This window comes from Rhipicephalus microplus, chromosome 2, assembly GCF_043290135.1.
Source record: "Rhipicephalus microplus isolate Deutch F79 chromosome 2, USDA_Rmic, whole genome shotgun sequence".
In the NCBI taxonomy this organism is placed as follows: Eukaryota; Metazoa; Arthropoda; class Arachnida; order Ixodida; family Ixodidae; genus Rhipicephalus; species Rhipicephalus microplus.
The window spans coordinates 16,541,713-16,566,245 of record NC_134701.1 but is presented as its reverse complement, the minus strand read 5'-3'; the positions used below and the strand labels follow the sequence as shown (position 1 = coordinate 16,566,245).

At 46.4% G+C, this 24,533-nt stretch overlaps 1 protein-coding gene across 4 annotated transcripts in view; it reads right to left on the bottom strand.

The window, feature by feature from the left end:
- Positions 1-14,556: 14,556 nt before the first annotated feature.
- Doa (CDC like kinase darkener of apricot) overlaps positions 14,557-24,533 on the bottom strand; it is a 129,902-nt gene continuing 119,925 nt past the window's right edge. For 3 of the 4 annotated variants that reach the window (XM_037420312.2, XM_037420310.2, XM_075886250.1), the window contains exon 11: positions 14,557-14,716. In XM_037420312.2, coding sequence (XP_037276209.1) covers positions 14,707-14,716 — 10 coding nt within the window. In that variant the 3' untranslated portion in view covers positions 14,557-14,706. The remainder of the gene's footprint in view (positions 14,717-24,533) is intronic. The other variant, XM_037420311.2, reaches the window with a different exon arrangement.

The window sequence follows — 24,533 nt, the reverse complement described above, 5'->3', positions numbered from 1 at the left end:
CCGTAACTGAAAAAGAATGCCTCGCAATCGTTTGGGCGTTAAGCAAGTTTCGTCCTTACTTATACGGACAGAGTTTCGACGTTGTGACCGATCACCACGCACTTTGTTGGTTGGCGTCGCTAAAAGATCCTTCAGGTCACCTTGGACGTTGGGCTCTTCGCCTACAAGAATTCGACATTCGTGTCGTCTACCACTCAGGACGAAAACACTCTGATGCGGACGCCCTCTCACGATCACCAGTGAGATCCACCGCAGACCTGCATTCGGACACCAACTTCTCCATCGCTCCCATTTCCGTCACAAGCATGTCGTCTGAACAGCGGAAAAACCCATGGATAAAATCTCTCCTTAACATTCTTTCCGACTCTTCAACGTCTGCGTATCCACGCGCTCTTCGCCACCAAGCCACACATTTCGCGATACGGGACGCGCAACTATACCGCAGAAACTACCACGCGGATGGTCGTAAATGGCTCTTGGTTATACCACGCCACATGCGATCTGATGTCTGCGCGTATTTTCATGCCGACCCACAACATGCTCACGCTGGTGTGTTAAAAACATATCAGCGGATCCGCCAGCGTTACTACTGGCGTGGTATGTACACTTTTGTACGAAAATACATTCGGTCTTGTTCATTATGCCAGCGACGAAAGACAGCTGCCCATTCACCCGGATTATTACAGCCTCTACCGTGTCCGGCGCGCCCTTTCGACCGCGTTGGTATCGATCTATATAATCCCCTTCCTTACACTGCCACTGGAAATCGATGGATCATTGTCGCCGTCGACCATCTGACGAGGTATGCTGAAACAGCTCCACTACCTACGGCTGGTGCACGTGAAGTAGCCAATTTCATTTTGCGACGCTTCGTACTGCGTCACGGGGCACCACGTGAACTACTAAGTGATCGAGGGCGTGACTTTTTATCCGAAGTTGTACAACAACTCCTTCAGGCATGCCGCACGGTGCATCGCAGACCACCCGCAGACCAACGGTCTAACTGAGCGCTTCAACCGAACGCTAGGAGACATGCTCGCCATGTATGTCAATTCCTACCAATCAAACTGGGATGTCATTCTCCCATTTGTGACTTATGCGTACAATACCGCGACGCAGTCAACCACAGGCTTCTCGCCTTTCTTTCTTCTATATGGGCGCGAGCCATGCTCCACCGTTGACACCATTTTGCCGTATCGTCCCGACGTCTCAGAGTTCAGCCCTTTTTCTGAAATTTTGCTCCACGCTGAAGAGTGTCGTCAGTTGGCCCGATCATTCACCTCGGACAAGAAAGCATTCGAAAAAGACCGCCACGACCGCGACCAGCAAGTCGAAACTTTTGCCGTGGGCTCGCTTGTCTGGCTCCGACTGCCCTTCCACTCCCCAGGTCTGTCCGCTAAGTTTGCCCCCAAGTTTCACGGTCCTTATCGCGTCGTCGAACTTCGATCTCCTGTCACATACGTGATCGAGCCGGTCACGCCATCTACAGACAGGCGATGCCTTGGTCGTGAGACTGTCCACGTGAGTCGTCTCAAGCCACATCACGACCCACCCCTAATCTCGTCACCTTGACTTGCCAGGATGGCTCGTCTTCGTCGCCGGGGTATTGTAGAGAGGAAGAAGAATATGTGCCGCAGTGGGTCACGCCTTTAGCAAGAGGAGCCGAGCGCGAGCTGTTCCCCCGAGCGTTGTGTTTCCTGCGTCGGTTGCTGCCGCCCGCTTTCCGCATCAATAGAGCGCGCGCGTGAGACGCGTGTCACGTCGGCTCCGTCGGAAATCGACGAATGTTGTGGACTTTTGGCAAATATCCACCAGAAACCGGGTTCAGAGTTTCGGCGAAGCCATCAGGAACCTCTGGATACCTATTTTATCCAGGTAGGCCAATTTTCCGCCAATCTACGACTGGTTCAACACCACGCGACGCCCGAGCCCGGCTAAGCCTAACGCCGACGAGGCTTACGCCCGGGCTCCCCAGCCATGGCAGCGTCCACGAAGACAGGCTACGACCCCAGCACGATGCAGTGGGTTGACATCGAGGTGGCAGAAACATGGGAAGACCCCATACCAGGCGAAGACGAATATCTTCAGATCATGGTTCGCCAAATGCAAGAGAAGCTCGCTAAAATGAAGCCCCGAGGCTCGACGGCCGCCGCCCAACCACAGGCTCGCAAAGCAGGGTCAACACCCGCAGCTTGCGTTGAGTCCCCGCGGCAGCTGGTGATGTGGAAGCCAACACACACGCCTCGAATCCGGTCGGACGAGTTGGTTATTGTGCCTAAACCGAAAATAACCATGGATCTGCACGCTGCGTTCGGCCCAGGCGGGATTGGCACAGCAGTGAAACGCTTCACCGGCAGCACCACGAACGCTGGTATCTCCGTGTGGCCGGTGTGGGACCAAAACATCGTTGTTGTAGGTGTGAAAAGGGAAAGCCTGGCCTCGAAGCTCATCGGGGACATCACGCTGACGATCGGGGACCGCCAGGTACCATTTCAAGGACATTTGAAATCAGCCGGAGAAACCTGCAAGGGTGTCGTCACCGTCGCAGACAATGAAACTTCGGAATCCCTCCGACGCAAGCTCGAGTGGATCGACGGCGAAATTTTGTATGTGCGAAAACTCGGAACATCCAACGTTGCAGTGGTGACCTTCAAAGGACGCCGCGTTCCAAGATTCATTCACTACTGCTCTGAAAACGTGCCAGTGCGCTACTACAAGAAAACGGTTCCGGCATGTTACCGGTGTGGAACGGTGGGCCACAGACCGGATGCGTGCCCCAATCCTGACAATCAGCGGTGCATTCACTGAGGTGCGAAGGTGGAAATCACTCCGGAGAGCCCAGCGAAGCATGACTGCCAACCCGAGTGCCTTATATGCGGTGAAAACCATTTCACCGGCTCAGCGCAGTGCGTCGGAAAATTCCGAAAGGCATGGAAGCCCGCTCAAACACAGCGGCAACATGGACTAAAAAACAAGCAAGAAGAGCCCTCAGCCCCTCTCAGGACTGACGAAAAAGCGAAGCCCATGCATAACAAGCCCAAGCCGATCAAAGCCCCAGCCGGACAGAAGTCGAGGCCGCCTACCTTCGGCGCCGAGGATTTCCCGTCACTGGCAAACCCGCCCAAACAGGTGAGCAATTGGGTAGGGGTCTCCTCTTAGTCTCTCACCACCACCACTGCCTCCCCCTCCAATTCTGAAATTGTAAAACGATTGGAAGCCATGAAAAAACGCATTGAAACTCTGGAACGCGAAAATCGGGCACTGAAGGCGTCGCAGGGTGCTACTCCTCCACCACCGTTGGAACCGGTGGCTATGCACACCTCCGACTGATCGGACGATGAGCAGGACATTCAGTCAGACGTATCGGGTAACACTAGTGTGTCTAAAACTGTAGTAGGTGCTTCGAACGACATAGAAGGTCGACTAAGCAGACTAGAGGCTAACCTTGAGGAGCAGAGCAAAATGATCCTAGAAAAAACCAAGCTTACAGTACAAGACATTATTCCGCAGCAGCTGAACCTATCAGTTCAAGCCGCTATGCAAGACCTCAAGCAAAGCATTTTGCCAATTCTCACAGCCAGTGTACTACAAACCGTTCAAAATTGGCTCACACCCCAATTGGACCAACTCAAAACTAGCATTAAGACAACAGAACAACCCCGACGCTAAATTGTTCATCGTAACCTGGCAAATTCTGAATCCGAGAACAACATAGCCCAGTCGTTAACCAACCAAACTGAGTCCCCCACGCCTCTCCAGGCTCCCACGCTGGATGCAGTGGCGAAAATGACACCTCCTCAATAATAAATTCATGATGGCAGGCAATTCTAAACATAATAATAAAAGCTCCAATCAACAGCAACTCGATATTTTCCAGTGGAACTGCAGGGGGTTTAAAGATAGGAAAAAGAGGGCCACTCTAGCTTAACCTTTTCCTGCAGAATCAACATTTTACCCCTGCAGCTTTGGCGCTACAAGAAACCGGCTTACAGGCGAAATTGCCTGGTTACAACTCATTTCAGGGAAGTGCGTCCACCTGTGTTCTCGTACACAAGGAGTATACCGCTTGTCAGATAGACCTTGATCTGTCAGAGGCGCAGGAATACACAATGGTCAAAGTCCTTCCCAATAAAAGACGAGATCCTAGCTTGTACATTCTAAATGTATACAGTTCTCCAAAATCTAGGCAATATGTCTTCAACGAAGTGTTTTATAAAGCGATTAAGGAAGCAGATAAGAACCCACTAGTGATTTTGGGCGACTTTAACGCGCCCAGCTATCATTGGGGTTACACCCGCGAAGTCCCCAAGGGACGGAAATTGGCAGAACTCATATCCACTCTTCGTCTATCGCTTCTCACAGATCCAATAAAACCCACTAGAATCGGGAATTCTGTAAACCGAGATACTTGCCCGGATCTGTCACTGACTAAAAACATTTCCTACGCAACATGGGAAAACTTAGAAGAAACGCTCGGCAGTGATCACTGTCTCCTCAGAATCACACTCTCCGGCAACATAGGCCGTAGAACATGGAGCCAAGCTAAGCTGACAGATTGGACAGCCTTCCGCTCACAGGTGATCCCCTCTGTGCCAGGGGCGGGAGGATATATGGGATGGGCAAAACAGCTCCTTGCAGCCAATTCCAAGTGTCTTAAAACTATAAAGACAACGGAAGACACCCCCGCCGTCGATAAGTACCTGCTCCACCTTTGGGAGGCCCGCAGAAGCTTAACTAAACGTTGGCGGAAAAACAAATTCAACCGCAAGCTTAAACTTAGAATAGCCAAGTTGAGTAAGCAAGCGGATGAATATGCTGCACAACTGAACGAATCCAACTGGATAGAACGGTGCAATGTTGTAGCTAAAGAAATGAATACAAAGAAAGCATGGCGCCTTTTTCGAACTCTCGTGGACCCCGCCCAAACCCGACGAGAAGCGCAAAAGCAGCTCCGTCGAGCCCTGCACAGTTTTCAGGGAACTAACTCCCAGCTGGCTGATGATTTGTGTGCTAGATACCTATGTCGCACCACGGATCCCAACAGGAACGCATATGAATACGCAGGTAGAGAAAACAGTCAGCTCGATGCCCCTTTTGAAATGTGCGATCTGAAAGCAGCACTGAAAAAAATGCGCAGGGGCACTGCCCCGGGCCGAGACCTGATCACGGTAAAACTGTTAGCAAATCTGTCAGACGATTCTTATCGGCATCTATTGCAATACATTAACGCGATCTGGGATGGCCAACCACTGCCAACTGAATGGAAAACAGCAGTTGTCACATTCATCCCCAAACCAGGCAAGCAAATCAGCACAGACAACCTCAGACCTATATCATTAACTTCATGTGTTGGCAAATTGATGGAAACAATGGTTAGAAACCGTCTCGCCACGTACCTCGAGAGCAAGGAGCATTTCGCAGATTCCATGTTTGGCTTTAGGCCCCACCTGTCTGCGCAAGATATCCTCTTGCAACTAAAACGAGACATTATCCAACCCATTCCCTCGACGCAAAACGACAGAGCAATCCTTGCACTCGACCTTAAAGGCGCATTCGACAACGTTAAACATGAAAGCATCCTGAAAAACTTGAGTAGTGTCCATTGCGGTAAGAAAGTATTTGCCTACATCAGAGACTTCCTCTCTGAAAGACTGGCGTTCATTCGCATAGATAACGAGGAACATGGACCATTCAAAATGGGGACGCGGGGAACCCCGCAAGGAGCTGTCCTGTCTCCGCTGCTATTCAACATTGCCATGATGAAGCTCCCGCAAGCATTGGCAGTAGTGGAAGGAATATATAATGCAATATACGCCGATGATATAACAATCTGGACGAATCGGCGCAGTTTAGGAGAAATTGAAGACCGCCTGCAGCAGGCCGCCTCCATTGTAGAGGACTATGCGGCCCAGTGTGGGTTGCAGTGCGCTCCAACCAAATCTGAATTCCTGCATATCAGAGAAAACACTAAAGATAGGACGACCCTGAACTTGATGGTATCAGGATCAACAATATGAGAGGTTTCAGAACTACGAATCCTTGGCCTTCTGATTCACAACAGAACAAAAAACAGCACCACGCTAGACAAGCTACGGAAAATTGGAGAACAGGTAGGGCACATGATCCGCCGAGTGTCAAACAAGCGCGGGGGGCTCCGAGGAAGGGACGCGATTCGGCTCGCCAATGCTTTTGTAACTAGCAGGATTCTATATTCAGTACCGTACTTACGAATGACTGAACACGAAGAGAACAGAGTCGATGCTATTCTTAGGAAAGTAATTAAGCACGCACTTGATTTACCCATCAGCACTTCAAATCAGAAACTCTCTGCATTGGGAGTCTTTAACTCTATACAAGAGCTCCAAGAAGCCCACCTCACAAATCAATATACGCGTCTTACGCAGACGCCCCCCGGGTGGTGCCTACTGGACCGCCTCTTGATCCGGCACGAATGCGAAATCGAAAACGCGGAGCGTTTTACTGAACTTTGGAGAACAAAACTCTGGGTGTCCCCGCTTCCCCGCAATATGACCAGGGAGGCGCACCAGGGTAGAAGGCAAGCGCGCACTGAGGCACTTGAACAACGGCTTGGCTCCCGTGATGGGGTCTATTACGTCGATGTGGCCGGGCCGTCACCTAGGGGATACTACACGGCGGCGGTAATACATGAAGGAACGCAGGTGGACGGCCTCACTTTCAAAGCCACAAGCTCAAGTAAGGCGGAGGAGGTGGCCATTGCACTGGCAGTATCCCATCCAAACTCAAAACAAATAGTTACAGACTCTCGAAGAGCCTGCGAGAGCTATCTTGCAGGAGAAATCTCTCCATTGGCTAATAGACTTTTAAAATTCAGCATCAGGAACCGCGATCCTACCCCAAAACGTCTTATATGGACTCCGGGACATCAGGGTCTACAGGGTAACGAGGCTGCACATGCAGCGGCCCGCGTGCTTACTTCCCGGGAAACTCCCCGTTTTCTGATAGACCTGAACGTCCCACACCTCACGGTTTCGAGAAATCAAAGAATACTACATTGAGCAACGCCGCTTGTATCCCGCACCAGCGAAGGGACTCTCGAAAACGGAGGAGCGCATCCTGCGGCGCCTACAGACAAATACGCTGCTCTGTCCAGCCATACTAAAATATTATGACCCTAAAATAAGTGGGCAGTGCCAGTACTGTGGGGAAGTGGCCAACACTTACCATATGGTCTGGGCCTGCCAAATGAACCCAAATTAACCCCCTTTCCCAACCCCACCAAAGAGGACTGGGAGACGACCCTACTCAATGGCTCCACACTAGAGGAACAGCGAACTCTACTGCAGCGGGCTCGGGTGGCGGCCTCGACTAATGAGGTCCCGGACTAGGGATGTCAACCAGCCCGGTGGGGATAAGGGCTATCTGGCCCTTATCAATAAAGGTTTTTTCCTCCTCCTCCTCCGCATCAATAGACCTGCTGTGCAAGTACTACTTGCGCCAATAAACCCCGTTTCACAAGGGATGTACAGGGGAAGTTATTAGAACCAATGGAATGTAAATAAGAAGAAGAAAAAGTGGATGAAAAAATAACCAGCCGTGAGCAGGAATCGAACCTACGACCTTCGAATAACGCGTTCGATATATATATATATATATATATATATATATATATATATATATATATATATATATATATATATATATATATATATATATATATATATATATATATATATATATATATATATTCGGCATATTAACTGCGGAAACCACCCATTTGACATGAGACGTCCCCCGCTACGCCACCAGTTGCCAAAGAGAGGGAAGACCACTCAATCCCTTTTTATCCGGTTCCCTCTTGGCTACGTGTCTCAATCACTTTCCACATACAGGGATTCGTGCTGGGGCCGGGAAGTAACGAGACGTACGATCTTTTCTTAAGCATGGACGCATTTAATTCAATAGCAAGTGCAAATTGCGTACACACATACTGTCCGTGAACGACGTCTCTGTTACACGAAATTGTAACACATCAGCAAATACTCGCGACACGCGAAACAGGATACATAAGCGAAGTAACGGTGACAATACAAGGGTGCCTCAATACAGAGTAAACACAGGACGACACAAATGATAAAGTCATTAATTAATAAAACCGCGCAATGTTTCAATATGCCGCATCCCTAACCGCAAAGCTCGTTTAAGTAATGGAGGTGAAGTTCGTCTCACAGAATGTCCATGTAGTCGGGGCCTCGGAGTTGGCTGCTCGAATCGGGGCCGATGGTTGTTTCTTGGCGTCGAGGTCTGATCTGTCCAATTCGTCAGCGTCTTCGCAATCGTCGCCTACGTCGAGCCTCTCCGTGATTTCCATCTTAGCCCTCTTTCGTAACGCTCCATTCACTCACCTCCTATCCCTAACTTTCATTCCTCATCGTACCGTCCTTGCCTCTCTACCATCTCGAGCTCATCGCATCGTATCCCCCGACTTGGGTGAAAAGTGGGTGAAAAGATAACTTGCCGTGGGCAGGATCCTGCCCACGGCAAGTTATCTTTTCACCCACTTTTCTTTCTTCTCATTTACAATACAATTGGCCTAATAACTTCCCCTATGCCTTCCTTAATTGGCATTATTGTCTGTTAGATCTTATTAATATTGTGTAAACACGAAAAGCGAGCCCTTAAGTATACACTTGTTTCCCTTATATATATAATTAGGGCAAAATAAGTATACGCCTCTAAAAAAACTGTTTATTGGTGACGTTTCGATCGGAGACCGATCTTCATCAGACAAAATTTAGTAGGCTCCGACGCGCTTTTATGCCATCGTCCAGCCGAGAGAGAGAAAAGAGAAAGAAAAAGAAAAATATACATATACCAGTGGCCCTACTACCCATCATGTACTAGCTGATAAGCAGCCAAACGGCCACGTGCGCGTACTACGCATAGCACGTGCATTTGAGGAAAAAAATACCGCACCTGGGCCAGTGGCAATGCCACCCATTACACTCTGATAAGTAGTCAAACGACCAAATGTGCATACTTCCAATGGCAGGTGCATTTTGTAAAAAAAAAAAAAAAAAGAGTGCTCAAACAACATACAATCAGGGCAAGTTTTTTGTCCAGGTGGCTAAATTAAGCAAATTCCAGTGATAAAAAGTTCTCAGATTCACCTCTCATCAGTTTTTCCTGTAGCTTGTAAAGAATACCGAAGTACGTTCCTTGCGATCATTGTCGCTGTCGAATTCCTCCTGTTCTCCCCTACCATAGTTGCTCTTGAAGCCTTGTGAGGAGGGCTATGTCAGAACGATGTGATAAATTAAAGAGAGAAAAAGAGAGAAGAACAACAAACAAGGGCTACGCGAGTCAAAGCTCCGCACGTCAAGGATAGGCACATGCCAGGCAGCTACAATCTCCGGTCTGTAGCTCAAGCATATTTTGAGAGTGTGTTTTGCCGTTGACGACATTGTTCTGCCTTCAATGTTCTGCCTTTTTTTTTTTGCAGTTCTTGGTTTTGCATATTCGACAACTATTCTATGAAGCGACCACGATTGTCTATTGAATTGCCCCAAAATCCTCCCGACCTGTGCGATGCAGCGGATGACCATCCGATCCGCCATGGCGGAACCTCTACGCCCTCCATGGACACTCTGGGTAGGGTGGCTAAAATGGGACACCCTACTCTGTGCGTCATAAGCGCTGCTACTGTTGACACACCCAGGTCTGCGAGTTTGTCGGCCCCGTATGAAGGAAATATCCTGGAATCAGCTTCCGCAACTGGAAAACCAAGCACTCATGGGCGTCTTGAACAAATTCGGCCGCGGCCCACTAACGGCAACAGTATGGCAATCAACCAACAGCTGGCTTTTCTACAATGCACAAATCACTAAGGTGTGTTGTGACACCAGCGTACATGCTATTGGCAAAAAGCTTCCACTCCCGCATACATCTCGAGACAGACTCGTCAGTTGCTTTTGCAGTGATGAAAGCGACATTTTGCTATTAGGAGCAAATTCTGGAGCAGAAAAAAATGGTGCTTTAGAGCACCCTTAAGTGTCTTCGGAGCAGTATTGGTGTTTTCAGAACAGATGTATGTTCCTAACGGTTCCTGAAGTTTAAAACATCACTTAAGCATCTAATAAATCTTTTTATGTTTATTATTAAACATGTCGTATGCTATTATGCAACTAGTATACAAACAGTATAGTTGGCATGAGTCATGGGCGGGGGGAGGTGGGCCAAGAGAATTTGGACTTTTCTGGTATTCATGCTGTGGAGGACACTTTATGCAAGTGTCCCACTTAAAATTTTGCTTTAGCACGTGATATAATTGAGTTAACAGATAAGTATAGCCCAATCAACTTTTTAAAAGGCTTTTTATCTGTTACTGCGCACCTGTGGTAAATATCCCTCACCTGTAGGAACTATGGAAATAGAAAAAAAAGGCGAAAAAAAGAGACTGAATAGAACAATGCAATTGCTCGAACTTGGAACCATCTCCTTTTCTAATGTTATTTGAAAGCATGATTTATTTCATCTATTAATAAAAATTACAACTCATATTAAAAATATGAATTGGACACAGTGGCCTGATATGCATCACCCTTTGATATTTTTTTGGATTTACGCCGCTGAGTAGCATACTAGGACGATAATGTATACAGCTTGCTTTTGGTTTCGCTCATGCTCACAGAATGGTCCCATGGTTCCACTTCCATTCTCTTAAGTTTGCCAAAGCCATTTTGGAGCAGGTTTGGAGCAGTTACTAGCAAATATTGCACTTTGAAGCAGCATTACTCTTTTGGAACAGTTTGGAGCAATTGGAGCAGCACTTCCATCACTGCTTTTGTCGAAACTGGCTTTCAGAACTGGAAAAAACCATTGCAGAGGTTTAAAAGCCATGAAAATTGGGCATTGCATCGCGCAGCTTCCCAACTCTGACAGCTTTAAACGTGGTGCTGAATGTAGCATCTGTTCTCTCAGAGTCTAAGCAAAACCAAATGAAGGAGAGCCGTAAAGCTCTGATGGCTATACTGTCTATTCCCTTTTTGGCTTGCCAAGGTCTGGTGCTGCGAGGACACGATGATGACGACGGGAACTTGAAGCAACTGTTACTGCTGTGCGAAGCTGATGTGCCGGGACTAGCAGACTGGCTAAATAGAACAGGCTATAAATGATCTCCGGTGACATCCAGAACGAGATGCTCGAATTAATAACACACAGCATACTTCACTCCCTTATGAAAGAAGTGTACAAGGCAGGGCTTTATGCAGTTATTGCTGATGAAACTTCGGGCATAACTACGCAAGAGCAAGTACCCTTCCGCTTTTGGTATGCTAAGGAAAACTTATAAGTGGAGGAGGTATTCGTTGCATTTTATGCAACTGCGGGCACCACAGCTCGTACTTTCTTTTCTATTTTGAAAGGTGTGCTTTGTCAATTCAATCTTCGGATTGAGCAGTGCGGTGGGCAGTGTTATGATGGGGTTGCAAATGTTTCTGGCAAGAGCGGTGGGCTTCAGGCCCTTGTTGAAGAGGTAAAACCAAGAGCTTTGTATTTGCACTGCCTTGCACATACACTGAGCCTGTCTTTGCAAAATTAGTGCACGAAAATTGACACCACATTGAATTTTGTTCGCTTGTTTACGGACCTCGCCAATTTCTTTTGCTAGAATTTCCCCAAACGTCTCAGCTGTTTCCAGCAGTTTCAGAAAAAGAAAAATCCTGTACTCAGGCAGTTTTGCAAAACTAGGTGGACGTTAAAGGCGCACCCTCTCTGATTGGTTTCACTAACTGCTCAAACTAACCAGATTACTTTTTACTCTTTCTTCAGAAGAGAAAAAGGACACGGGTGCCAAAGTGAGCGGTGAAAGGACGTTAAAGGCGCACCCTCTCTGATTGGTTTCACTAACTGCTCAAACTAACCAGATTACTTTTTACTCTTTCCTCAGAAGAGAAAAAGGACACGGGTGCCAAAGTGAGCGGTGAAGCAAAAACGCTTCAAAGTTCAAACGTGCAACGAGTCTTGTCAAGATGCAGCCAACTTTAAGAAAAAGCAGGTGAACCCCTGAGGGTGCTGCTTCCAGAAGTTGTCAAGCTTCTACAAATCGCCATGGCGATTCCTGTGACTTTCTGTTCGTCAGAATCGTTCTCACGTCTTCAGACAATTAAAACCTACCTGCGCTTAACAATGGAACAGGCCAGACCGCCCTGCTCCACTGACACAAAGAGAGGGATAGGCAAGTGGATTTGATTCTTTTGGCCAATGAGTTCATTCATCGAATGGTAGTTAGAAAAAATATGTTTCTTGTTGAAATGTAAAACTACCGTTTTCTAGAATATGCTCTAAAATATCATCTGTTGCCTAACATCGTTACTTTTTCAGCCTTGTGTATCTGTTACTTATTTGTATAGGATAACTGGTATATGGAAAAGCTTTAATCATCTTATTATGTATACAAAATTAGAAGTACATCGAAGAACTGTAATAATTTTCTTATTTCTGTGTTCTCGAAGTGTATAAAACCACTGTGAAGTCTGAAGTGTAAAATGGTCTTAGATTGCTGGCCCCTGTTCTCTGTTGTAGGAGACAAATTCAACTGTTTATATGTATAAAAAATGTAATTTAAGTCTTTTTTTCCACAGTATTATTTGACATATAATTCGTAGGAATACCTTGTTGAATATTTCTGCAAAAGCCTGAAATTCTTTGCTGATATTATGCACGCGTTGGCATTGATAAGACATGTTCATAGTTTCCTTTTCTTTGTGAGTGATTTTGTCAGTGGTTGCATTAGGAAATTGTAAAAAAAGAAAAACAGCACTGTCCGATGAAATGAGCAATCAGATACGTCATGAGTGCTTGTATGTTCACTCTTTACTTGATCTAAGTGCAAGCGTTTTGTAGCTGTTGCATTGATAATTGCCGAACGTGTTTTTTACGTACGCTTGTTCATTATAAAAGTATCATGCAAAAATGAAAAAAATTACAAATTGATTACACAGCCATGATTTGTTCGTGTACACTCTTTCAAAATGAACACTTCTGGCACACCTGCATATCCAGTCCAGAAGTTTTGTAGTATATGTATAGGGTATTTCAAAATACATTTTACTTGCTAAAATGGCCAGCAAACTTTGGCTCCTTAGCACAACAAGTAGGAATATTTCTTAAACACCGCTTGCTCCTAAATGCAACAGAATTTTACCTCCGAACTGCTCATCAAAGAAAAACAAAACTGGCTTTTTTTTTGTGCTGATGGTACAGTCATGTAATATTTTTTTGGAAAAAACGCGACCAGCGAAACACGTATTCAAAGAAATTTCTACTGGATGAGTCAAACAGCAGAAGTTCACTGTTCATAGATTCGCGGGACGTCTTATTTGGGGACACCCCGCAGTTAACTACACAATGTAAAAGGCCTTCACTGGTGCAGGTGCCCCTTATGATTATGGTGATTACTGGCACCCCCTGTGTAGCGGGATGATCACATGTCATCAAATAGAGACCCCCCGCCGCTGCTTCTGCCCCCCCCCCCCCCCTGGAAAAATAAGAAAAGCCGACGAGAAGCATACTTGTCACACTTTAAGGTGTCGCATAAAATGACAAGGCAGCAACACGGACAGTAAGCTCTCGGTAACAGAAATCTCTCCAACGAAGCTGGTCCTAATATATGAATGATTTCATACTTGAATGATGCACGAGAGAGAGCTCTTTAGTGAAAAGCAGAAAATTCAGCCGGCGTGTGTATATCGCCGACTTGCTATTGCTCTACGTGGGGAAGGGGATTGGGCACTGTATGCCGACAGAGTGACTTATTAGAGTTTTCAAGGTGCCACTACAGTTTGTCTAGCTGACCATGACATTATCTAAATACGTGAATAAACGTTTCATCACATGCTCCTGTTGTGTTAAGTTGGAGAAAGGGTCTTTATGTACTGGAACTCCTTTAAAATGAAACACATTATCCTGGTCCCTTCAGGTTCACTTTCACGAAAGCCTACCGCATAATGCCATGGTCGTTTCTTATTTTCACTCTTGTTTCATTTGGTTTTCTCCCACAAAGCCTGTCAGAAATGCTCAGCACAAAGTGTGCCTCATTGTTCAAGAAGGATCGAGATCATTGTAGATTGTTCTATTAAGATTGCGAACAACACGCGAACACAAAATATTATTCCAGAGCTTGCACAACGACAAGAGATAAGGCTCGAATATTTGACAAAACAAGTACTAATGCTGACAAGCTTCACCGTTTTGTCAGTTGATTGACGGCCAACGCTCTGTTCGCTGCTATCAGAGCCGCCGGTGTAAATCAGTGTAATCCGACGTTCAGTTTACTGGTCACAAGTTCGGTCAAATAAACAGTTTCATCTTCTACCTGCAGCCTGCACCCTTCGCTCACGTCAAGGCCCCGTGACAATATATAAAAATAGCAGACTGAACATTGTGCAGAAATTTCACAAAGCAAGCTTCATTATTAATGAAGCATGTATCCCCAACATGAAACTGAGTTTTGAAGTATTTTGCCGAATTTGTTCATCAGACATACCTTAGCCACATTGTGAACAAAACCAAAAGATGTAACCGAGAAAAGCATTTATTTCCATAAAAGAAGTCGCCCTGTGGTTCCTTCAGGGCCACTGGCATTTTCCTCCCAGGGAGGGGTGTATCTACACTGTGGATCGGAGGCCGCACTGCTCACTGGGGCCCCAGGCATCATGGTCACCTGCATCAGCAATCACTGTTGTAGTCACAGTCAGTTCCTGTTCGATACGTACAACAGGCTCACAACGCGAAACAACACATGAGCACTGTCAACAGTGTGTCCTTCACAGACTCTCCAGCCCAGCGCCAATTGCATCAAATTCTCAACACGCAAGAGCCTGCAGCAATATGAGCTTTGTGGCTCACGTTAGTGCACCATTCCCAGACAGAACAATTTTCAGCTGCTGTCTTGTGTCAAACGAAAATATCAAAAGCCTAGAAAACTTAAGTAAAGGTGAGTGCACTCTGGAAAAGTACTGATTTACATGATCGTTGGTCAACTCATTTTGACTCAACTTTAAATCCGAATCGAGGAAGGGGGCGTTGACCTAGAATCGGAAACTAGTTTCGGTTGTAAAGTCTTGCCGAAAATATTTCTCACACATTCTTGCAAAGCTACCTTGGCACACCGGACTTCAATTCCTTCAAACACTTGGTAAATAAATTTTCTTTAATGAAATGTGCTTGTGCGATATCACGAAGGTCGACCAACAATCGAGTCTACTTACAATCGTGCAAGTACAGTAACTACAATACATTTTTAAAAGCTGGTATTATCTTCTTGTCACGTGCTTAAACAAGATATTGGGTCATTTCCACGGCTGCCTAGCTCCGTCGCTACGTGCATAAGCGGCCCTTCTGAATGTTTCAATACCAGACTTCATCCCTACTAGCGCAGCATGTAGGAACAAAACCAAAAACCCCCCCAAAAAATTATTTGACGCAGCAAAAATGCAACCGAAACGGTATCTATTATTATATTTTAGAGTGAAACTAAAAAATTTTTTAATTGGTTAATGGCCAAAAGAAAAAATAGGCAATATAGAACAACCATGATCATGCAACGTCAGCATTAATGCATACCTCAAGAGACATAGGCACACCTCAAGACGCATAGTATCAGGGGGACAAAAACTTTGAAAAGAGTGAACAAAGCAGTAACAGGTGTTGTATGCACATATTAAGGGGGTACGTGGGTTCTAAAATTTTTTAAAAATTTTTTGCTCAATCTTGACTAAACTTCACCAGCTAAGGTAGTTTTTCATGCTGATTTCAAATCTCTAATTTGTTTCTTAATATTCCAAGTGGTTTAGAAAATATGAAGGTCTGAATCTTAATTGATTGTGTACTTCTTACGGGACTTCTTGGCAATTTATTCTTGCAAAATCCCAAAAAGTGAATGCATAATCCCAATGCTAGAGGCTTGCTGTAGGGTGTGATGCTATTTCTATCCATTTGAAGGCATTTCATAAGCAAGAAAATGGACGAACACTTATACTTATGGTCACTATATTACAATAAATTTCTCTCACTAAAATCTTCAATGGTAATTTTTGAAGTGATGCTAGATAAATAGGAATAACATCACCCCCTAGATCATGTCAAGACGAATAAAATGATACCAACTTTGTCGCATTCACTCAAGTTTAACATAGGAAAAACCCCCGTAAGGCCGAGTGCAATGTGCAAAAACATCAAACTGAGAAAAACGCATTTGAAATTTTTAGCAACTTTAACTTTTGCTAAAGTGAAGCTACAGCTATAATAATGACATCATTCTGTAGCTCTATATTATAGGATAAATGGCCATGCTAAATTTCACTATGCTAATACTGCTCACAGCTTGTTCTAGAACTATAAGATAGTCATTGACTCAGCATGAGAATCATCATTTTTTTTACTTTGTGGTCGTTCCTGTGCCTTGCAAGTGAAAGGAACACAAAAAAATCATATAATAATGTTGTCCTTGGATAGATAATAGATTTACAGAATGTTTAGGTCTAAAACCAAGAATATTTATTTTTGCTAAAATTCTCACTATTTGCCATCATGGCAGTTTACAGCAGACCAGGGCTGTAAGCAGAGTCACCTGCTGGCTTGTGACGCTTTGAAAGTCTTTCCTTTATTGAACTGCTGTCAAGATGCTCTCTTCGCGATTTTTGCAGCCTGCCCTTGTCCTTCTCAAGGCTGCGACACACCAAGTTATTGCCAGCGGTGTAGCCCAGCTTCTCTGCAATTTCCACGTTGCTCTTGGTTGTGCCTTATTTGAAGCGGCTGATGGCTTCGGCAACTGCCCTTTCAGTGCTCCGCAAGGATGCATGCTGAGTTTTGGGGGCCTGCTGCCAAATCATAGCGTGCAGGCTCTCACTTGGGTTCTGGGTGATCCCATCGCTGCAACTTTCCAAGAGGGCATTGTCGCTCAGCCGCCTAAACACAGGCTCCAATGCCTCAGTTACGAAATCAGGCAGGCTGTCCTTGTGTGGTGGCGGCTTCTCATTTTTCGCAAGAGCTCTCTGAAATTTGCACCAGGATTCAGGGCCTTCAGGGCAAAGGTCATGCTTTGGTGCCTCGTCAGTTGAAGACATGCGGTTCAAAGTTGCTAGAACAGCCTTCTGCATACCTGGAACATCGTTCCTGTGGCTTCTCAATGCGTAGCCTTAGTATAAGGTGATCTTCTTTATCTTTTGTTGCGTAAGTCTGCCCTTTCCACCAAGTGAGCCACCTTGAGCTTTTTTTTTTTCCTCTACAAGGGTACGTAAGGCAGCTCCCATACGCTTGTGTACATGATTTATGCAGTCCTTTTTGGCCACCTTTATGAAGCCGTACACCTCTTTTTCTGTGAGTGCATGGAATGTCCTGCTGTCGCCGTCCGACACCATTGCGGTATAACGAAGCTTGTGCTTTTCAAGCGACCGCTCAAACAAGCATAGTGCTGCCTCCACTTCCATCTGGCCAGCATTACAATCAACAATCTTCTGGCACAGAGGGACATGCTGAATGAGCTAGGCAGAATGTCTTGCTTCTCCTTCCTTGGGTCCTGTGGTGCAAGCCAGGCAAAAGTTCGATAGCACGATATGGTCTATCACGAGGCCACTATACATCTCCACAATGCAGCCAACACATATATGCGAGCTAGGTCCACGCGTAAGCCAGGTGCCGTCATAAATGACGACGTTTCCGGGCGCGGTGCCGAACTCCGCATAGAGCTCCTTGACGCGAGCCACGCTCGCCGCTTCGCATTCGGCGGCAGTCGCACAGCAGGCTTCTTTCATTATATTCATATGACTCTGGTAACTCTTGTGGTGAAGCCCTCGATGCGAAATATTCATCCCGGCGAAGAAGTCCGACAGAGCCGTTGCCCCCTTGCCAATATTGTTGATGGCCTTCATGGCACGCATATTAACTTCAAACGGCCTTATTTTGGCATCGGTCTCGTCGGCTATACGTGGGGACGAAAAACGCTCTTCGCGAAAGTCACAACTGCCGCACGTGACTATGAGCTTCGAACACAGCCAATACTCTTTCTTGGCCTTTGAAATACTGAAGCTTCTTTCACCACATTCTGGGCACGCGACAAGTCCAAATAACGAGCGTATCGCCGCCAGATCAACAATAACAAATTCTGTCCCGTTTTCTTTGCCACCATCCTCCAGATCAATATCTAGTAACTTGCACTTACGTTCCGTCGCGCACTGCGATGCGAGTGATGCCTTCAAGCCTGCTGCATTTCTCGTGCACTCAGCAAACTCGTTCGCCGAATAAAACGCCGCGTCAATGCGGTATAGGATGCTGCTGGAAGTGCAAGATGACGATCCGACGACGACACAATCCGATGAGATGCTGCTGCAAGGCACAGGAGAGTGCACCGCTTCGGACACAAGCGGCCGCGGCTGGGCGCTGTCGTCGGAATGCGCCACTTCGGCGGCATCGGGCGAAATAGGCTGCACGTTGTCGGCTGCTTTCTTCTGGCGGGTGTTCCATGAGCGCCTCCGTTTCTTGCCATACGCTTGGCGTGTCTTCTTTTTTAGACGAGCGTCTCCAACCATGCCGGCAAAAGACGGAAAGTCGGTGCGTCGGTCGCGTAGCACAAGCAGGCACGTGCGGGAAGCAGACGAACAACGTGCGCGAACAGGAACGGGCGGCCGACGAACAATATACAAAAAAAAAAGCGCAGGCAACTCTGACCGCATCAGCCAATGGGAAGCGAGGAACAGGGGGCTCGCCTGGGACGCGCGCGCTTCGGCCAATCAGCGGCCTGGAAGGGGGCTCCGCAAAAGGGGCGAGGGCAGCCGTTCTGTTTAAGCGACGCCATTTTGAAGGGTGGCAAAATGTGCACAAAGGAATCGGCTTCAAAAAAAGCCCAAGATGACGGCGATTGGCCGACTGCCTCGCCGGCGGCGCGCGCGGGAAGTTTGAACGAATTTGACCTGCCGTGGGTTGTTTTGCGGCTCCCGTGGCGACTTCATAATCAATTTTAATCCATTTACTGATCGAATTCAGCGTTCACAATTTGCGGACACGTGCTTATAGGTCTAAAAATTTCAAATATGGCATTTTCTCAAAATGGACTTTTTGGCCATTTTTCACCATTCTAAGACCCGCGTCCCCCCTTAAGAGGAGACGCGGGTCTTGAAATGGCAAAAAATTGCAAAAAAAAGGTGAATTTTTAAAAAAGTGCAGTATCGCGATGTTCATACATTTAATAATCTTCTGGCCAAATCTGAAAGCTGTATTCAATCTAGAAATATTAAAAAAAAAACAGCATTTTACATGCCTAGGTGGAAGCGAAATGACCGAAAATTGACTAACTATGTTCGAAGTTCGCGCACTCGTAACTTCCGAACGCGGCGACCGGGTGCCGCCATCTTAGTGTTGTTTTGAAGCTGCTTTCTTTGCGCATTTTTTCCCTATCTTCAAAATGGCGCCGGTGCAGAGAGACGGTTCCACTCCTTTTCCGAAGGTTGCTTGCACGCACGTGATTGGTCAAAGCACGCGCTCGCGCCGCGCGCTGGTCTGTTATTGGTTTGCCGCGTTTGTCCTGCTTTTTTTTTTTTATTGCCCGGTCTCCCGTTGTTATCGCGCACGCGCTCAGCTCGGGCTTTCGGCTGCTCCGGGACGTTCTTCTGGTTCGCAACTTTACAATCATGTTTGAACTACTGTGATAATTAAGCTGCTCAAATGTATAAAGACATTCGTCTCAAGAAAACTTCACACTGTGTTTTTGGCAAGAAACGACGGTGACCATGGAATGCCCGAATAAATTCGCCAAGGCATGCCCCGCAATAGCCGCTGGACGGATTGAACACGCAGCTGCATCCAGCGTGGACGCCTCAAATGCCAGCACAGAACTCATCATAATAGCGGAATGGCCTGTTGACGCATCAAATAAAGTTCTGCAGCTCCTTACATCGAGCGAATGCAGCTCGTTCAGCCATGCCTCGAGTACTGCCGCGGAATATATCTGGGATCGTCGGTTGGCAGTTTGCTTACAAAAACACAACTTGGCACATGTGCTGTGTATATTTTGTCGGTCCAAGCCTCGAGTGTTATCAGAAAACACATCGATTATATTTTCTTATTGGCTCAAAAAAAATAGCCAGTGTGCGGCAACTGCGGTCAATGTGAAAAAACATTAGGCGTCAAGTCGGAAACTGAACCAAAATTCGAACTTCTTGGCGTCGACACGGAACAGGGGAACTTCAGCGATAGCGGAACGGAATTTTCTGTCGTACATTTGAGCATGGTTAATTACCTTCTCGGACGTAAGATTTGCGCAGACTGCAGCGACAGTGTCCAAGGAGCAAAGAAAAGAGGACTTTAGTGTGAAACTCGTGATGGCATGCTCAGCGCGCGGCGTGCGCGATGAGCGATTTGTTTCACTGAGGGTGACTGGAGATTCATCAATATTGTCATTTATATATGCAACAAAAACAATGTAGCCAGGAGTGCCACCAAAAACAAGCTCATGAATAGGCACAAGCCAACAGTGAACACTGCTTACAGTTCGGTCAGCTGTTAAGGGGGGACGTGGCAAGTAAAACTAATTTTTTTATTAATGTACTGTTTGTGATGAAATTTGGTGTGTGTATGTGGATGATTGTGAGGATTCCAAATATGAAAACCGTTTTCAAATACCTCTTGTACTTTTTGAGTTACAAGCATAATTATACTAATTAATGCTCTTCACACTTAAAGAGATAATTATTGCTAAATGAAATTATTTTTTCATATTATTATGTTCCCAAAGCATCAACTTGTGCAAAGAAGCTATTAGTTGATTTTTCTAGTTCTTGTAACCATAAATAAAATTTCCAAAACATGGATGTTGTTTTGCGCACACATTGCAGTAATTATAAAATGTGTTCTAAAAATTTTAAATGATGAGTAAGAAGAGAGATAAAGCTTTATTGCACTGCTAAAGGCCTCCTGAGCCTAGTGCAAAAAACGGAACGACTCTATCAGTCTTTGTTAAAAAATGACAGATGTTCTAGCGAAGGCACATAGGCGAAAATCAAGAGTTGAGAAAACTGACTTTGAAAGTTCACTCTTGTTTGGAAGTTCACAACATGCCTAAAACACTCAGAATCCTCCTGGGCAGTAATCCTGAGATGCTGTGGCCTTGGCCTCTGTAGAGCGCAACCCAGTTTTGCGCTTCTTTGTCGTAGAACAATGCGCCTTTTGAGCCCTCTTCACCCTTTTGGCATCCTTTTCGGCTGCTCGCCGCAAAGAGCAGTCTCCTGGATTGAAGCCCAGTTGAGCAGTGATCTCTTGCAGCGCACTCTTGCAGCCACCATTGAAACGGCAGACTGCATCTGCAACTGCACTTTCCACACTTCGAAGGGAGGCGAACTGGCTCTTGGACTGGAGTGACCAAATGAGGCTGTTCATACTCTCCACAGCGTTCTGGGTTTTTCCCTGCGCACACCTTTCAAGGAGCTCTTTGTTCGAGAGGCGCTTGTAGATTGGCAGCAGTGCCACTCGCACGTGAGGGGGCAGTTTATGTTTGTGAGGCGGCAGCGGCTCTCCCTTGGCCAATGCCTGATTGTGCGGGCACCAGGAGTCAATCCCACTTGGGCACAGGTCGTGGTGTGGATCCTGGTCTGTGGATGTTACATGGTAATAAGTGGCCATGATGGCCCTCTCCATGCCAGGAACATCGTTGGGGTGGCTCTTAATGGCCCAGCCATAATAATTCGTCAACTTCTTTATAAGGCCCTGCGTCAGCCGGCCTTTGCCACCCATGCTCAGTCCTCGGCCTTTGGATTTGTGCTCATCAAGAAGGTTGCGCAAGGAAGTGCCCATTCTTTTTTTCACATGGTTCACACACTCCTGTTTCTTAATCAACATGTAGCCATACACCTTGTCTTGCGTGAGGGCAAGGTACGTACGGCTGTCACCGTCGCAGAGCACATTGATGTATCGAAGCTTGTACTTGGTAAACGATCTTTCAAACATGATCCTCGCTGCTTCTACTTCCATTTGGCCTGCATTAGCATCGGTGTTCTTTTGGCACTGTGGCTTGTGTTTCTCAAGCCACTCCTCATAGTTGTCGTCACCAGGCTTGGGGCCAACAGCACAGCCTTGGCAGTAGTTGGACAGGACACAGTGGTCCAAGACCAAGCCTGTGTACAGCTCGATTACACAGCCCACGCCAATATGACTTCTGTGCCCCCTCGTCATCCACGTGCCGTCGTAAATGACGTCAATGTTGCCTGGCACTCCTCCTAGGTCCTTGTAAATGTCATGCACCTTCTGTGCACTTTCTGCTTCAATGCGGGTGGCAGCTGATGTGGTGGCAGGGTAGCTGTACTTCCTTTGCAGTCTCTGGTAGGACTTGTGGTGCAGTGCTCGATGCGAAATGTCCATCGCAGAAAAAATGTCATTTATGGCAGATTGTTTTCTGCCAACTGAAAGCACAGCCCTCAAAGCACGCACGTTTACCTCAAAGGGGTTCGTTTTTTGTTGCCCGGAGCACCTCGGGGACGACCACGCACTGTTCACTATGCCACAATTGTCACAAAAAAGTTCCATCCTCGCCGCGAGTCCAAGGCAAAGCGTAGTCTCGAGGCGTATCGACCCTTCGTCGCACTTGTTGCACTTTACTGACGAAAGCAGACCGTTCAGCATCTTCTTATTTACAATGAAGAATGTGGAGTCCTTACCGCCGTCATTTTCGTCGCAGCCTTCGTTCAGAAGCTCGAGCTTCCGCTTTGAAGCGGATTTCGATGCTACGGCATCCAAAACATCCCGCCTTGTCTGCGCCCGCTGCGCGATTTCTTCACTGCTCGGAATCTGGGCCGAAACTCGCGATAGAATGTTCGACGCGCGCACGCCCGGAGTTGCAACGGCTGCCGACGCGGTGCCACCGCAATCGGGTTCGCGAGAGCGTCCATCACGGTCGACGGCATCCGGCGGTCTGACATACGACGATGTGGCACCTTCCACACTCTCGGCCTCACAACAATCAGCGAAGGGTCTGAGTAGAGGCTCCGTGACGCTTGAAGAGCATGCTCCGTCCGTAACTGCGACTGGGACGGCAGTCGCAGTCGTCTGCCCTTTGTTCCAAGCTTTCCGACGCTTGCCGTAGTTGTGGACGCCCCGGAACTTTTTTTGCGACAACATAGCACCGCAGTATGAGCAAGCACTCAGAAGAGACCACCGATGTAAACAAAGCTTGGTAAAAAAAGCACGCGAACTATCACAAAAACAGCCAACTGGCAAAAAACGAAGCGCACGCCGGATGATTCTCGACTCGGCGGCCGCAGATGCGCTCGCGCTTCCAAGGTTGCCAAGGTGCGCGGCGCAGCTTTGACCAGTAAGAGGTCGCGCCTGCTACCACGTGACCCGCGCAGCCAATTGCCGTTCTTCGTTTTCGTTTTTTTACTTGCTCCTCGCACTTTTATTTTCACTCGGCGAAATACGAGACCGCGACCATCGGGAAGCCGGCTTTCTCCTCTTTCCAAAGCTACCAAAATGGCGGCCCACGGTCAACAACTTGGCGCGTTTGTGCGGCGTGAACAACACCGTTTCAGGGGCTTTTTTTTCGCACTTTTCGGCGACTAGCCTCGGCAAAAACACTATTTGCGGGATTTGTAGCGCACGTTTCGCTGTAATATTTTAGAACAAGGAAGTTGAAGGTCTGAAGATTACGAAAAAAAATAAATCAGAAAATCGCATATTTTGACCAAAATCGGCACTTTACTTGCCGCGCCCCCCCTTAAGAGTAGATTCAAGTCCTTGTCATTGCCAGAATTCAAATACTATTTTCCCCTTTTTTTATTTATTGTGACCCTGACCTAGGCGCAAAAAGCGACAGCACAGATCCTATAGGCATGTCATTTTTATGCACAGTGTACACATACAAGCTGAAATACGACGGTGCAGTGTTTGGTAGCAGCTTTCTCGCACTATTTACAATGACTATGCATGCTTATATAGCAAATTTTTCATGGTTCCTGTGACATTGTTGTAACATATATGACATTATCTTGTTCCTGGAGGGCCAAGCTACATAATGATGCCATTTATACAGTTATGTTGCAATACTTCATCAATTTATAAAAAAATAAAACTTCAAATGCATTTTTCTCAGTTTCATAACACGTCCCTCTACAGGGTATTTTGACATATTTTTATTGACTCACAATAAGAACTTTCATACCAATGCATTCGTATTGAATCGTAATAAATTGATTTAGCCATTGATGCTATTCATTTTCTTCTATATGTTGTTTACCGAATTATAATTCATGATGATTGTAAACAATATAAGGCAGATATTTTTCATTCATGTTTGTATTCATTTATTTTAAATTTGAAGTTAGTTGCAAATGATAAAATTAGCATCACCGGCTAGACCAGCTCTCTGGCAATCTGGATATATATACTTTGTTTTTGTGTTTGACATAGTGAACATACTGAAATTGCCAAAAAGCCCCGTAAAAAATATGTTCATTGTGTATTATAAACATTTAGTATCCTCTGTTCTGATGCAGCTATCGAAAATCTACTTA